Source organism: Theobroma cacao, chromosome 4 (genome assembly GCF_000208745.1).
Source record: "Theobroma cacao cultivar B97-61/B2 chromosome 4, Criollo_cocoa_genome_V2, whole genome shotgun sequence".
Taxonomy (NCBI): domain Eukaryota; kingdom Viridiplantae; phylum Streptophyta; class Magnoliopsida; order Malvales; family Malvaceae; genus Theobroma; species Theobroma cacao.
In genome coordinates this window covers 22,492,246-22,509,328 of record NC_030853.1, presented here as the reverse complement: position 1 = coordinate 22,509,328, position 17,083 = coordinate 22,492,246, and the positions used below count along the sequence as shown (strand labels likewise).

General features: G+C 33.0%; 4 protein-coding genes across 4 annotated transcripts; 1 reads left to right on the top strand and 3 right to left on the bottom strand.

Moving 5' to 3' along the window:
- On the bottom strand, window positions 772-3,011 carry LOC18602174. Its single transcript, XM_007033395.2, has 2 exons — window positions 2,196-3,011; window positions 772-2,088 (listed from the first exon to the last, which is right to left on the bottom strand). The coding sequence occupies exon 2, from the start codon at window positions 1,990-1,992 to the stop codon at window positions 1,078-1,080; it is 915 nt and encodes a 304-aa protein (XP_007033457.1). The 5' UTR covers window positions 1,993-2,088; window positions 2,196-3,011; the 3' UTR covers window positions 772-1,077.
- Window positions 8,103-8,507, bottom strand: LOC18602172 (egg cell-secreted protein 1.2). Its single transcript, XM_007033393.2, has one exon. The coding sequence runs from the start codon at window positions 8,505-8,507 to the stop codon at window positions 8,103-8,105; it is 405 nt and encodes a 134-aa protein (XP_007033455.2).
- On the bottom strand, window positions 12,069-12,473 carry LOC18602171 (egg cell-secreted protein 1.4). Its single transcript, XM_007033392.2, has one exon. The coding sequence runs from the start codon at window positions 12,471-12,473 to the stop codon at window positions 12,069-12,071; it is 405 nt and encodes a 134-aa protein (XP_007033454.2).
- LOC18602170 (probable calcium-binding protein CML43) lies at window positions 15,003-16,083 on the top strand. The gene has a single exon (XM_007033391.2). It carries the CDS (start codon window positions 15,279-15,281, stop codon window positions 15,918-15,920), a length of 642 nt encoding a protein of 213 aa, XP_007033453.2. The 5' UTR covers window positions 15,003-15,278; the 3' UTR covers window positions 15,921-16,083.

Below are 17,083 nucleotides of genomic sequence, written 5' to 3'. Positions count from 1 at the left end.
CTGATTATCTTATGTAGCCTTCATTATCTAATTGGAAACGGTTAGAAACTTAAACCTTCACCTGGGCCCCTGGGGGTCCTGGACTAGGACTATAGCAGGGCCTCAGTCTGGAGCAGCAAGTGCAGGACTATGCAGTTTGCCATTCCAAAACACGGTAGTAGTAGTAGTAGTAGCCAACTACCACTCAGAGTCCCAGCAGCCACAATTAGTGGCATCTCTAGAGGAGGTTGTAGCAGTGTGACAAGCTCTAATTACCAATTTAAGGGGTTGGATCCTGCTCCTCTACCTCTTATACCTTACATTCTTACAGATAATATTATTTTTTTCCTTTTTGCTAGAATCATTACCCTAGGAGATTGTTAACTTTCTTCAAACCTACCACCATAGAAAGAAAGAACAAACATTTGTCTTGGATCCTCTCTGCTCTGGCTTATGAAAGAAAAATCCATCTTTTAGGAAAGTTCACAGAATGCAGAAAGTTACAAGATTGGCTAAAAGTAAAGAACTTAGAATAAAGTTCTCTGTAGCAGCTAATCTGAAAATATAGCCAGCTTATATGAGAATTACCGATTTTGATTTCGTAACTGATACGAAAAACTGAAAATTTTTAACTCAGAACCATACATGAGCAAGCCTAACATTTGCTTCAAATCAATGCCAGTTGGAGCCAAGCTTTAATGTCAACTTGCTTTGATTACAAAGCAATCTTCATCCTACATTTCCACAGAAACAGACAAAAGTAAATCCAGAAAAAAAAAACAAGGTACCACAAGAAGAAAAAAAGAAGAAGCTTTATTCCTTATGAATGAGACAACTAAATTCATGACATATAAAATAGAATCACTTTTGGCTACATGCACACCACAATGAATCATAAAACTATGAAAGGATTCGTGAGCAATAATAACAGATTTAGACAAAAATCCGATAGTATTACCCACAGTACATTCAATAGGCTACCAAGAACATCAACAAACCACAAAAATAGGTGTGAGGCTTTGAGTAGAAGAATTTCTCAATACAGGAATTGAACTTGGATTAAGAAATTAATGCTTGTACAAACATGAAGTGGGCAAATTAGGGCACATATTCGCTCTCAAGAGTTGGTTGAGTCCGAGTGACCGTTGCTGATGGTGCTTTTGTATCCCCAACGGAGGTCATATGTAGGGCTTCTCCCACTTCTGCAGCTTTCTCCATCTCTTGCATTTCCTTTGTCTGCTTGCATTTGCGTGCCCACAGTACCAGGACTGCCAACAACACCAACAATGCCAATCCGCCCAGAACAGAACCAACAATTATCCCGACTTTTCTATGACTCTTCTTTTCTTCACCTCCACCCGATGGCGAAATCGACCCAGTAACTATAGAAAAATGCCCCTGCTGGATGGTTGAACACTCATTCCCGGAGGTCACATTGCTGAAGTTGACCGAACCATGTAAATCAAACCAAACACACATCGGAACTGACCCATCCGGAGTGGATTGCACATCTGAGAACTTGATTTTTATAGGATCACCAAATGCCCTAAAATCCAATTCTGGCAAATTGGTAGCTGATAAATTAGAAGCATTATAAGCAAGAAGACCCAGAACAGGAGCAAGGTAAGAGTAGTTGGGAAGTGGATAATACAGCTTAGACCAATCGCCCAAGTTTTGGTATACCAAAACGAGCCTTTCCACATAAGGCTGCTCCACAACACCAATGGGGATCTCGAACTCCTTGTACATTTTCACACCTTTGCTCCGCAAGCTACCACTCCTCAGCCTCATTGCTGTAATGTTAATCCCACTCAAATTAGATGGAACAACCCCATCGTAGGGGATTCCTGTCTTTGGGCGTACTACAAAGGCCCTAAATGCATAGTCTTGCAGAAGAGCATCGAGTGCTCGTGCAGAGCCATTCATAGGCGTAGATTGAGCCATGATGAGAACCGGCAACCAGAATAAGCACGTCAACGGTACCAGCATCGCGAGACTTCCAAGAAGCCCCATCGATGCTTCAAAATCTTGAAATTCATTTACAATGCAACTCAGGCTTAGCGTTGTATACGAAACTAAGTATGTATTCAAGCAATTAATTCTTCAGTTCTGTAACAAAAATGATACTACAATTACTACTACTTGTAATAAACAACAGAGGACACCTTGTAGTAACAGTAAATTGTTTCAAAGATGCAGGAGTTGCAAATCCATACTTGAAGGTTCCAACCGTTGCAGACCCTCGGCCAACCCTTAGATTCCTTTCCCTCGTCGAATTGAAGAAGCTCAGAAAAAAATTTATAAAAAAAAACCCTGTAGATAGAATAGAAGGAAGAGGCTGAGAGTAACCCAGTATTAAAAATAAAAAAAAATTAAAAAAAAAAAAGAGACGGAGTCGATTGAGAGAAAAATCTGGAAGGATGAGATGAAAATGAGATGGGCAAGTAGAGGTGGGACTAAAGACAGAAGGAAAAAAAAAAGAAATAAAGAGAAAGAGAGAAAGACAGTGTTTTGCTTATACAGGCTGTATAAAGGGGAAAAAACTCCCTAAACCCCACATGCTTCCTTTCTTTTTCTCTTTTTTTTTTTTTTTTTTTTCTCTTCTCTGCTTATTGCTTTCACATTATTGCTTCACCTTGAGTCCAACGTGTCCCTCTCCAGCCTTTCTCTCTCTCTTTCCCCTTCCTTCTCTTCCTTCAATTAGATTTACCAAACAAGAATGAAGAAGCGACGCCACAAACTTACAATTTCTTCAATGCATCAACGGTCTGAACAGCCTGAACAGGAAGTCGAAAAAGTAAATGCAAAACTCAGGGACTGAGGAGGAGAATTGTCGATGGAGTTATTGTAAGTGAAAGGGTTTGATGTTGGGGTTGGGAAACTCCGTTCATTCATCCAACCAATCCTTTTTAAAATTTCCCCTACTCATCTGCTTGTGTGAATCAATGTATGAATGCGTTGAAGATTAATTAGTCTTCTATAGGATTTACTTGAAATTGGCTATATAAAGCAAGTGATGTTTTGGCTTCGCTGTCCACAATTATTTGCCTTCTTAAAATGAATATAAATTAAACACACATTTGATAATTGAGATCGATATTTGATTTTATCTTTGACTTGTATTTTCAATTCAAAATATATATCCAATAAGTGATGGAAGACTCATATTTATATTTTTAAAATTTATTTTTATTTTTTGTTGATATAGATTCATAATATTCTAACTCACTCAATTATGCAATATGCTTGTTGCACTGACTCTTTACCATAAAGGAGAAAGACTCTTACATTAGTCTTGGTTTATTTCGACTTTTATATTTTTCATGAAAGTCTTACATCAGTTAAGATTCGAATCTACTTTAATACCAAATGTTATGAATCGAAATTTAAGTCCAACTTCGTACGACCTTAAACTCTGAAAATTTAGTTTAAGTAAATTTATAAATTACAAAAATATATTTTTAATCTAAAAAACATATCTGATAGGAAATAAAAGATCTATGTTTATATTCTCATGACTCACCTCATTTTTTACTAATATGAAATCTAGGACACCATCATGTACATGTTATCTCTAGAAACTTTATTAGATTTTAAGAGCTTTTTTATTATTATGATCACTCCTAATATCTCATTTTTATTATTTTTATTCGATTTTTTATAAATTTTTTTAAAATATAATTTTATATTTTTTATAAAATTAATGTTAAAATATTTTAGAAATAAAACTGTGAAAAATAATTTTAACATATAAAAATATGAACATCAATTACTTAAAAAATATTATAATTGTGAAGTACACGTAAACAAAAATATATTAAAAAAAGTATTATTATGACTAGTGTGGTGGTCTTCGTTGAAAAATGAAAAGCGAAAATTTCTTCAGCTGTTAAATCAAGTAACCATTGTTTTCAATGTCTTGGTGAAGCCCAACATTCAAGTGCTATCAATTTATTTGCCATATATACATATAGAATTAAGATTGACAATTTTAGTTTTAACAAAAAAGAAATAAAATAAAATGTAAACACAAAGTCAACTAAGATGACCGAAATCTTTTGCCTCAAAGTTTAAGTTAAGTGGACGAGTAAAAGAGGGAAAAGGACGCCCTATGAAGGGGTAAATGGGTTCTGACCATTTTCACTTTAAATACTCGTATATTTAAATTATAATAATAAGCATTACAAATTTAAATATTCATATATTTAAAATTTTATTGTCATTATATAAATCATCACATACATAAAATCACTATGATTGATTTTTTTGTTACTTTTCTGTTAGATTGATTTAAGAGATTTTCAATATCGTTAAACTAAAACACTCAAATAAAATTTTAATTATATTAAGAAAAATTTTATTGACTTGAAAACACGTAAATTTATTTTATTTTTAAAATGCATTATTATAATTGACAAATGTTATTATATCAATATGAATGCAAAAAATAAATTAAGAAAGGATTAATAAAAGTTTTGACTTATTTCCATTTTAAAGAAAAATGATCCAGCGGCATGGTGGGGGCTCATAATTTCTAGTTTGTTTTTTTTAATTAAAAAAATAAAATTGTATTGTTACGCATGGGATGCTCTCTGTCTAATTTTCTTAAAATGACTTTCACAGGAAATAAAAACAATGCCAGCTCATCAAAATCTGTCTCAGTCCTGCAATGATTTCACGTTTGGCCCACCACACGCTAAAGAACGCCGCGTGTGCACATTGCCTTCTTTCCATGTGATCCCTCTTTGATGCCTTACGCTTTCCTACTGAACAAACTTTGATGCAACCATTTTCGTCTGCATGCTTGTATGTCTTTGTTTCACCTTTTTCCCCTCTTACCCTTACCAAATTCAAGGATTACTTGCATGTTCTTATACTATCTCAAAATCAACGATTTTAATTATTGTTTTACCACAATTTCAATTAATTTAATTATTGAATTTTCATTAAAAAATAATTTACAGTCACCCAAATAATGTTAAAAAGTTTATTGTTAACTTTGATGATGTGTCATTTCAACAGCCATCTTATCCGTATTAGTCAAAAAAGTTTTTCTTAAAATTCAAGAATTAATTTTTAATGAATATTTTAACAATGTTAATTACAATTAACTATTGTTTAATTTAAATAAACCATCGTTATAAAAAATAGTGAAATTTTGTTATCAAATTAAACAAACACCAAAATCTAAGAAATTCAATTTATGTTATTTACTTATTAACTATATTTGCTAACTTGTAAAATTGGTTTTTCTTAAATGGATAAAATTTAAAAGCTTATATATCTTAAAACAGATAATTTGAGACAGTAGATGGACCAAATTAAGACTTCAACCTAAAACGTTCACCTACATTCAGTTTAATTCATTTTTTTAAATGCTTTTGAAGGCTTATAAGTGATTAATCCATAATCGAATCACCCAACTTGTTAGTATATTTTCCCTTAATTATCTTGGTTCACTAAAGAAGAAATCTTGCTAAAGGGGCTGACTAAGATGACCAAATGAACCCATAAAAAGTGAATATTAAGAAGAATTATTTATTTTTTAAACTTTGTAAGTAGAGTTGGAAAACTTTACGGTAACAAATTATTAATATAATAATTAAATGAGCATATACGGTAACATTTTAACTTTATTTGTAAATTTCAATTGGTAGGAAATAATAATAATTAGTGACAAAAATAGCCAATAATGCAAAACAAAAAACAACACCTAAGCGCAAATTAGAAGCTTCCCATGAAAAAAAAGAAAAAGAAAAGAAAGAAAGGACAGAAAGCAGGCAAGGGGACCACTTACCCATCCTTTTTCTGCTCTTAACCACTGCTAGGCTCGTGATGCAGTGCTGTCGTGTTGCTAGCGTCGAGGAAATGGCCACTTTGTTTCTTTGTTGTCCTTGTGGCCCCACACACGCTAAGCCCTCTCCTTATTTGCCACTCCAGCTGCTTTCCAGCCCCGTTGGCAAGATTACAACAATTAACTGTGTTCGCTCTTATAATTCTTTTGTTTCTATTTGACTTCTCAGGAGAGAGAGATTAAGAAAATGCAGAGCCTCGCGATATAAAGAGAGAAGAAATGTTGCACATGAGCAAAAAGATCTCTGCTGCAGGCGCTAAAGAAAGAAGATTGGAGTTGTCTCTTGCTGGACCGGGTGGAAGAGAAGAGAATAAGTAAACAATATAGAGTAATTTTTTTATCTTGTGTGCTAACGCCCCAAGTCGCAATTTTTTGGCTTCACCACATGTGGATGGTTGATAATATGGTCATCAATTTGCTAGGGATGTAAATCGGTATCTTTGTGATTGAGTATACTTTGACCTGACTAAGCAGAATTGGGATAATTTCTATAATCGGGTTCAGATAGCATTTAAGTAGTAAAACTACTATTGTTTTGAATTTGAGTAAGACTCTGATAGTGTTATTAGAGTACCCACTACCTGATTTAATTACAAATAATAATTTTTAATATCAAGTTTTAGTTATATATGTTCATACATTACTTATTTAGAGTAATACTTATTAAAATTCATAAATTATTTTAAGTATAGTTTTTAATTTTAATTTAATGTTTTAATGACTAAACTTTAATGTTCATGATAATATACTTAAAATTTTATTTTTAATTTAAAGTTTGGGTTAAGTGATTATAATTGGTATCCATGTCATTTATAAAAAAATATTTGAATTCAGAATTTTTTTTATGAATATTAATAACCAAAATTAACTAATGCCCAACCCGTTGCCTTCCCTACTAATTGCTTATAACTCGACTCCACTAGACCTGACAAATAATGACCTTTCATCATGTAAGAATGTGCGAATCTCTATTAATTCAAGTATAAGTAAGTGAAGCAAAAGACAATCATGAAGTTCCAGCGGCCAGAAGCAGCGGTCATGTTAATTCAAGTGGTTGTAATTTACCCCCAACGGTGCCTAACAATATTCAAGCTGCCGTGGCATTAGCCAGGAATACCAAAGCTCTAAAGCCTGAAACACCAATCCAAGATATTGTACCTCCTTTTGATCAAAAGCCTGAATTTAAAAATGAATATCTGAGACCTAGTTGTCTTAGGGATTTCAGCAATGAGATGAAGCTTGGGGCAGCTTCCCTGGCTTCTGTTTACCAAGTGAAGTTTCCTTCCATACAGAATACTATTCCTTATGGCTCTTTTGGAATGTGCCCAAAGTTCATTGCAGCTCATCAATCTGGTTCAATTGCCTTAACAGTTCCGAATTTTCCAATTTCATTGCCGTTGCATCTCACAACATCAGCAAAATCTATCATTGGCTGGTTCTGATATTAATAATGCTGGAAAATCAAATGGCCCAACTCACCCTTTCCTTCCAGGGCAACAGTTAAAAAAAGAACGCTACAAGGTTCCTTGGGATTAAACAGGAGGTAAAGGATGATAGCCTCTATAATGCTTGCCTTCCCATTGTTGACCAGGCAAGTGCATCATCACCAGCCTATCAGCAAGCCAATGGAAATTTTCCATCCTAGATCACATTTTTTTGCTTCTTCGTAGACTCTTTAAGATGTTGGATTCTACTTGACTTTCTATTACTATGCTGCTTAATTGTCTTATATATTTTTTTCTCCTTCAAATCAACGCTGTTTCTTATACAAATTGCATACAACTATATACGTATGTAATCCTTCATGATTTAAAAAAAAAAAATAGTGCACATTAATTTGATAGTAAGAGTTATAGGAAATGCTACTTTTAGCCTTTAAATTATTTGTAAAATAAACCCATTAAACCTTTATTTTGGTACAAATTACTATAAAAAAAATTAGACATAAGTATATGAAAGAAAGTCTATAAACAAGTATGACATGGATGCTACAGCGGGCACCATAGCCTATATTTTCCCTATGAGCTTTGAAGATTTTGTTGTCCTACCTTAGAGCTCATATAAAGTTTCAGGTTGCGAATTCAAATAAAACAATACTAAAAACTTAGGCACTATCGATAGAATTTATTCTAAACTCCTTTATTAATTCAATTTATTCAAACAAGTTTACCACACAGCAAACACCGTAACAAGCAGGGTAATGCTACTAAAAACATAAACCAAAGAAAATAAACACCAAGCTTGAACATCTTAAATGTTGCCAGCTTTTCTAAATATAGGCTTCCGCACTAAGGGGAGAGCCAGCAAGAGGAGCTGCAGCAGGGCCTAAAGAAGCATCACAGTAGCTTATAAGGGCTTTTTCCTCCTCATATGAGAAACCAAGGGAAATGAACATGCCAGGCTCGCACTGCTCCATGTCCTGAATGGCATTGCAACAGTCACGAATAATACCATTTCGGCCATTGATGAAGAAGCGAACAATCTCAATCCCGCAAGGAGTCAACTGATGTAGTACATTCCAACAGTTAACAGAATCTAAACTAGCCTCATCAAGCCTTGCTGCGATGTTATGGCCTGGCGCCTTGCTGTAGCTGTTCAGCTCCCTTGTCGCAATTGCACCACTAGCCGAGAGGCACACCATGAACAAAAGAAGAAACACTTTGTTGCCAGCCATGATAACTCTTTTTTTTTAATGTAAATAGTTTATAAGGAAAGAGAACAAACTGGTTGATAGATGCATGAGGAGAAGGTGAGAGTGTGAGAGGTTGTTTATTTATAGGAGAAATATTAGACCGAGACATCGAGTAGGGGACTAAAGAGTTAAAGGTGTGATTGGTTTCATGATTACGAGTTCTAATTGTCTTAACCAATGGATTAATTAAGAGAAGATGATGGGTTTCTATAACTCGAGTAACTGCAATTAGTCATGTAACTTGTATGAAGACCAAAACTGTGTCGTATTTCAATAGGTGTACTTTAAAATCTTTATTTTTAAATTTGGGTATTTTTAAATTTATTTCTTTGTATATAATATTTTAAATCACATCATTATTATGTCAACAAAATTTTTCTCACACAAGGATAACTTTAAATCTTTATTCCCAAATAAAAGTATTTTGAGATATTTTTTTACTATTTGTCACGTTATATTTTTAATTAGAAAATGATTATATCAAATTCGTATTTCAATAATAAAATTCTTATTTAGAATAACTCTAATTAATTACAAATTAAACCCAACCCCAATCCATCAATCCTAAAACATTCGTACAAAATCCAAACAAGAAATGCAAGGGCATAGCAAAGTCCATGCATGACCAAGGCTTTTGCTTTGATCAAAGTATTCTCTTTGGTGGCCATGGCAATGGCACCACGGTGCTTAGACTTGCATGGGCATTCTCCTTGTTATTGAACAACCGTCATGCCATGCACTAAAGAAGGCTCAAACTAGGTAGGAAAGGATCGTCATGGCATTGTCAAGGAAGCATTACGATTATACCCAATCACGAGAAGCCATGGAGGACTGTACAGCAACGGTTTCCGAGTTCTAACAGACACTCGCCTTCTTGTTAAGCTATGGAATTCGATGCTAAAGTCCAACATTTTGGCAAAGCCTTGAGAATTTGTGCCTGAATAGTTCCTTAATGAATATGCCAAGTTTGATGTTAAGGGGTCAAGATTTTGAGGACATGCCATTTGGTTCTTACAAAAGAATGTGTCCAAGCGTCATTTTAGCACCTCAAATGCTGCACTTAGCATTGGCTCGGCTGCTTCATGGATTCGAGTTAGAGACTGTCTCAGATACAACAATCAATATTGAACTGCTTTGATATGTCTCTGTATATCTTGATTGGATTTAGTAAAGATGGTTTAAGGTTGAAGGGTTAGGGATTGTATTTAGGATGTAATCAATTAAGGTTTTGCTAGATAAAAATGATTAAGAATTTTATTTTTCTGAATAAAAGAATACTATATGTTTATTTCCATAATAAAAAATATGAAATGCTGCCACTTAGATGGCAAGGAATATTTCATCTAGGGAAATAAGTTTAAATGTATCCTCATTTGAGAATAAAGATTTTAAAACTATTTTTGCTGAAGAAAAACTCTCCATGTCAAATTTTTAAATGATTTTATTTTTCTCTTCAACACCGTGGGGTTCTACTATTTTTTAATCATCCAAACTGACTCTAAAAATAGATTTTATGAGTTACAGATCACTCCCTTATTCTTGAAATATGATTCGCATTGTAAATCATATTGAGGATTGCAGAAACAACTTTCAAAGACCTACTTTTTGTGCACGTCCAGGAAGAGGCGAATCACTTAATACATCAACTAGCGAAGCGTGTGACGTAGAAACGTTCCACATGCTACATTGTCAGTGGTGAAGGGTGATATGGTTATGGGGGCCACGGTTGCTTTAAAATTTTTTAAAATTTTTAATTATTATATATATATATATATATATTAATAATCTTGAAAAGTAGTATATTTATGGAGGTTGTGCTCCTTCCAAAAATTTTAAAATTTTTTATTTATTATATATTTTTAATACTCCTCAAAATAATTTTTTATTTAATAATTAATATAAATAATAAATAATACAATAACCCTATAAGCTCTAATCAACGTTTATTCACACCTCTTACTCTCTCTCTTTCTTTTTCTCTTTCTCTTCCTTTTTATTCTTTTATTTTGCTTTACTCTCTTTTATGTAATTAACCAATAAAACACACTCCACTTTTTAAAAGAGAGATTTATGAGCTTGTGAACTTGAATAAAGTAAAATTTTTTTTTATCTTCTTCTTTCTATTATATTATTTAATTATTGTGTGAAATTCTATATATCGTATGTAACTATTTATATTTTAAACATTATATTTCATGAATCTAAAAAACATTATCAAGCACAACTTTTTTGTAATTTTTTTCTTATTCTTTTTAATTTATCTGTTATATAAAACTATTGTCTATTATAAATATTTTGATTGTTACTTAAATGCAATGTATTACTTTTAAAAAATTTTAACCTTTCTTTTTTTTCATCTTTGGCCCTCCAATAAAAGTTAGCTAGCTTCATCCATGTACATTGTAATGCCTTTAAGAGGTAGTCACTCACTTGTGTAAGAAGGGTAAAAAACCCCATTATATCTCTTTAATAAAAAGGTTTGCCTTTCAAAAAAAATTCTTTTTATAAAGCTAAAAATAAAAATTTTTAAGAATTGAAACTAAGATGGCAATGGGCAGTGAATATCCTTGAATCCAATTTTACCCGACTCGATTATATAGGCTTCGAGTACTTTATAATTAGGTTTGGCTAAGAAGATTATTATTCATCTCGAGTTCATGAAAGGTATGGCATCTCTTTTTTAAAATTTGTAACTTGAATCTGATTATGCTTTATGCAAATAATAACAGATACTTGAACCCATTAATCAACTTATATATTAATTTATCATTAAATTCAATATTTAATAATTATAATGATCAATAATGAAAATCTCACATGGTTGCAAGAAAAATTGAATCAAGCAACTTTAACATTAAAATCTTTATCACCTTAGCCAACTTTAATTAAAAATTGAAATAATTTGTTATTAAGAGTTTTATATCTACTTTTTAAAAGTTAACACAATCGAAACAAAACCACCTATCCATTTACTGCCCTAACTCATTCATTTGTGCAAAAAGAGTTAGAATGCCGCTTGTCCAATCTTCCAATGTTCTTACTTCTACTTCATCTCTTTTACTTATATTTTTATATGTGTCTTTTCTTTTAATAGCTTCTTTGTTTATCATCTTCCACTTCAGTGCTAGGATTTGTGCTTTTAAACTGTAAAATATGATTTTAGGACTGGGTTTGTTCCAAATTAATCGATTCATCCGTCAATAAGCATTAAAAGTTGAATGGAATATGGACAAAATTTATCATGTGGTACTTTGAATTATGGTAGACATATATATGGCAAATTTCGTCTAAAATTTAATGGCACAGTGACGGGTAGATGAATTTGAAACAGATTTAAAAGATGTGAATGCAAAAATTAATTTTTTTTCAGGTCACGAATGAAAACAAAACATTGCTAAAAAGTCAAGGACTAATGATAGAAGTGATTCTAAAGTCTCTTTTGTTATTCAATTTATTCAAACAACTTCATCACACAGCAAGCACCATGACAACCAGTGGTGATGCTATTAGAAACATAACACCAAGGAAAATAAAACCCGTTCTCTAAATAAGGGCTTCGGCACTAAGTGGAGAGCCAACAAGAGGATCAACAACAGGGCCAAAAGATGCATAACAGTAGTCTAAAAGGATGTTTTCCTGCTCAGATGTGAAACCAAGGGAAATGAGCACGATAGGGTCGCAGTCATATATGTCCTGAATGGCACCGCAACAGTCACGGGTAATGCCACTGTGGCCATTCAAGAAGAAGCGAAAAATCTCCATCGTGCAATTGTTCAGCTGACTGAGTGCATTCCAGCACTTATAAGAGTCTATATTAACCTCATGCCTTGCTGTAAGGTGGTTATGGCCTGACGCCTTGTTGTAGCCGTTTAGCTCCCTTGCTGCAGCTGCACTACTAGCCAAGACGCACAATATGAACAAAAGAACAAACACATTTTTGCAAGCCATGATCATAATGTGTTTTTTTTTTTAATGTAAATAGTTGATAAGAAAAGAGAGCAAACTGATGGATAGATGCATGAGGAGAAGGTGAAGGCCTGTGAGGTTATTTATAGGAGAAATAGTTAGAGCGAGATCTCGAGTAGAGGACTCTAACGTTAAATGTGTGACTGATTTCATGGTTACGAGTTCTTATATCTTAGTCCAAAGATTAATTAAGAAAGATTATGGGTTTCCATAAATGGAGTAACTGCAATTAGTCATATAACTTGCATGAAGACCAAAAAAATGTGTCATTTTACAAATAGGTGTACTTTAAAATCTTTATTTTTAAATACTGGTATTTTTAAACTTATTTCTTTATTTGTATAGAATATTTTAAGTTGCATTAATATCATGTCAATGAGTTTTTTTCCCACACAAAGATAATTAATTTAAATCTTTATTTTCAAATAAGAATATTCTGAGGTATTTCTTGTCACCTAAGTGCTATTCATATTTTTAATAAAGAAATAATTTTATTCTAAAAATAAAGATTCTTAATAATTTTTAAATTAGCATAACCCTAATTAATTACAAGCTAAAATACAATCTCCAATCCTTCGACCTTCAAGCATCCATAGTAAATCCAATCAAGAAATGATGTTTTAAGGTTGAAGGGTTTGGGATGGTGTTTAGGTTGTAATCAATTACGGTTTTGTTATTTAAAAATTATAAGAAATTTTATTTTTTGAATAAAAGACTATGATATGGTTATTTCGTTATCAAGACTATGACCTCGTACTTAAATAATAATAAATACCTTATATGAGAAATAAGTTTAAAAGTATGCTTATTTGAGATTAAAGATTTAAAACTACTTTTGTTTTAAAAAAAAAACCTCTCGTGCCAAGATCATGTGAGAGTTTTAAATAATCATTTTTATTTTTGAAACGAGTTTGATTATACCTATAATCAAGTTCGAAACGAGTTCGAACAAAAAGATTACTACTTTCTCAAGTTTGTGTGAGATATGAGTATCTCCCTTTGGATACTTGTAACTTGAATATAATTATATTTTATCTTAAATACTTGAACTTGTTAAATCAATTTATATATTTATTATTAAATTAAATATTTAATAAATATAAATAATGATAAATAAAAAAAATTCCACATGGTTGCAAGAAACGATTGAACCGAAGCAACCTTAACATTAAAATATCTTTGTCAATTAACCAACTTTAAAACTTGAAATGAGTTGTTATAAAGAATTTTGTATCTATTTAAAAAAAAATTAAACTTAACACAATCAAAACAAAGTCACCTAGCCATTTGCTGTCCTAACGCATTCATTCCTACAAAAAGAGTTACAATGCCGCTTGTCAAATCTTGCAATGTTCTTTCTTCTACTTCAACCCTTTTCCTAATTAGGTTTTTATATGTCTCTTTTTTTTTCTTTTAATATCTTCTTTGTTCATTAATTCCACTTCAATGCTAGGATTTGTGCTTTTAAATTGTGAAATATGATTTTAGGACTGTGTTATAAATAAATCATGAAAGTTCTATTAGTTTTTTAAATTCTAACCCATATATATATATAGCAACCACAAAAACATTAAGATTATTATTATTTTTGGTTTTTATCTCTTTTTTTTTTTAAAATAAAACAAGAAAGGATCCCTTTTTGAAAGAAAAGCAATGCAAATAAATTTTATTCGGTTTTGAAAAGAAATATATGGTTAAGAACACATAATTAAATTAATTCTGTTAGATATTTTTATTTTTCATATTATACTTTTTTATAAAAAGGAGCAAAATGTAAAATAAATAAAAATATCAATCAAATAAAACCTAATTTGTTACAGTAATATTTCTCAGCCAAGGTTTTTAAAGAAATGAATATCAGAAAAATACTATTATTTAATCAAAATCAGAGGTGCGTAAAACGGACCCAAGTAGTGAGCAAGAAGCAGCGGGGCCTAATACGGTGTACAAAACATGACCATATGACTGACTATCTAGTAAATTTAATACGTTAAGGAGGAATTGACAACAAATATACAGATATACTCCAAGGAACACGTCCAACTAAGCTTTTTCAACTTTCCAAAAATTTATGCAGCCCCAAGTTTTGACAAACAAAGTTACTTACTACACATGATGATTTTAACCGGCGGAGATCTAATTTTTAGTGTTCATAGCAATATACATTTTTAGGTAAGAATATTCATTTCTGCTGACTTTGACCATTTTTTAATGGGGTTTAGGTAATTTGGATTTGGAACAACTTTCCACGATCGGAAACGTGTGCGGGCAAATGGGATTCGGTAAATAAACAATCCCTTCGAAATTTCGGATGATTCAACGTTGCAAGTGGAGAAATCGCGTCAAGTTGCTATTACTTGTTAGTTACGGTCTTGAAACGCAAATTCAAACGAAGGCCACCACTCAACCGAGGTCAGAAATTTCCAGCTAATACACAACAATGGGTTTTTTTTTTAAGTTATTCTAGGAAATAAGTTATATACTTTCGATGTTGGACCCATGACTTGTAGACAGGTTTTGGGAATATGTCTAGAAATACCAGAAGAAAAGAAGAGTCGTCGTCTCGTGGCTGGCTAAAATAATCCGTAACAGCCGCCAAACGCGCCTTATCCCTTATAAAATAGCAGCGCTAATGGATATCGGAGAAATGGCCAGCGCCGTTGCTATTTAGTGTTTACCTTTCTCCTGCTTGTCTCTCTTGTGCGTTAACACAATTAATACAGGCTTTTCCAATATTCCATCGGAATCTGCTGCCGATTCCGTCGGATAGATTTATACAAGGCGTATATGGAAATGGAAGCAGCAGCAGCAGCCTCAGCGGATACTGGAACTGATCCTCAATGCAAACGCAGCCTGAGTAGAAAGGTCTCATCGACCTCGTCATTTCGTCTACGCTGCCCCAGCCTCAACTCCCTCCGTCTTCGACGCATATTCGATATCTTTGACAAGAATGGCGATGGCATGATCACCGTCCAAGAGATTAATCAGGCCCTTAGTCTTCTAGGCCTCGAAGCAGATCTCTCCGAGCTACATTCAACCATCAAATCGTTTATAGAGCCTGGCAACATAGGCCTCAAGTTCGAGGATTTCGTTGCTTTGCATCAGTCATTGGACCAAACTTTCTTTGGCTTGGAAGAGGATGATCAGGAGGAGGGAGTTGAAGACACGGTGTGTGATGGGTCGGAGGCGAAGATGTCGCAGGAGGATTCGGACTTGACGGAGGCGTTTAAAGTGTTCGATGAGGACGGCGATGGATTCATTTCTGCCCAGGAATTGCAAGTGGTGTTGGGGAAACTGGGATTGCCAGAAGGGAGAGAGATCGACAGAGTTCAACAGATGATCTGTTCCGTTGACCAAAACCATGATGGCCGTGTCGATTTCTTTGAGTTCAAGCACATGATGCAGAGCGTTCTTGTCCGCAGCTCTTGACTTGATCCATCGTCTTTCCTTTTGCAGTTTACCCTTTTTTGGCTTTGTTTTTTGCTATTTTCTTGTTGGTTTAGTCTTCCCTCATAAAGAACACCGAACAGAACACCCTTGTATTTTCAGCTCTTTCACCATGAGCATACATATAAAGGACTGTGTTGACATATCTTGTTTCTGTGATTCTCTTTTCTTTACATATTTTGATTTGTTAATCTGTTGATCATCTTTGGCTTTAGCTTCGCCTGTGGAACACCAAAACAAATGAAGGAGAAAATTGTAACACTAATTTCTGAAGCCAGCATCCGAGTTTGATCAGAGGAATGCCTGCATTTGCATTTTGTGTGGTACCAAGCTAGACGTCTACTGTCATTACTATGTCAATGAAAAATTCCACAACTGATGTACCTTACTAGGGAATTTTAAAATATGACCGGCCATCCAGTATCATCCACACGAAACAATCTTTTCACTTTACCGTATCCGCAGGGGAATCCTACAGCATGTGAACTTCAAATTGAATAATCTAATCTTCTCAAGTACTCTAATTAACACTCAAATAGACACAATTCTAATTTTCGAATATGCGTTTAATGGTAGATATACGTAGCTTATATTCAAAAAATTAATTTAAAATTTTCTTGTATCCGAATAAAAAAAACAGAATTGTAGACAAAATAGTGATTAAAAACAATGTTTAAATACCAAATTTACTTCAATATCAAATTTTATTATGTTTAATTTTGTCATCAAATTTTTAGTTTGAATGAATTTTTGATGAAAATTAATGGGGCAAAAATATTTGGTAAAATATTCCGTGACATGACACTCACGTGCTTTGGTCGTAGCTTCTTAAGAGTACGAAAAAAAAAATCATGATATGACATTTCCCGATGAAAGAGAATGTGTGTTCAAACTTATCTTTGAAATGTCACATGTTTTTTCCCAAGTGTAGATTATAGAATACCATGCCATAATTTTTGCCTTTTTAAAATTCGTTGGGATTGCCCATGAGAATCTTGCTTTAATTCTAAAATAAAATGCATGTATTGTCCTAACTTAACAATTAAATTCAATGTTCTTTATTTTTAAAATGAAACTTGTTTGAAATGCATAAACAAAAATCTTTCACAGAATATTGCTTTCTTCTTTAATTTTATTTAAAAATG

Bases quoted from the DNA above. Each gene is read 5' to 3' on its own strand.
- LOC18602174 (XM_007033395.2), bottom strand. From the start codon at position 1,992: ATGGGGCTTCTTGGAAGTCTCGCGATGCTGGTACCGTTGACGTGCTTA.
- LOC18602172 (XM_007033393.2), bottom strand. From the start codon at position 8,507: ATGGCTGGCAACAAAGTGTTTCTTCTTTTGTTCATGGTGTGCCTCTCG.
- LOC18602171 (XM_007033392.2), bottom strand. From the start codon at position 12,473: ATGGCTTGCAAAAATGTGTTTGTTCTTTTGTTCATATTGTGCGTCTTG.
- LOC18602170 (XM_007033391.2), top strand. From the start codon at position 15,279: ATGGAAATGGAAGCAGCAGCAGCAGCCTCAGCGGATACTGGAACTGAT.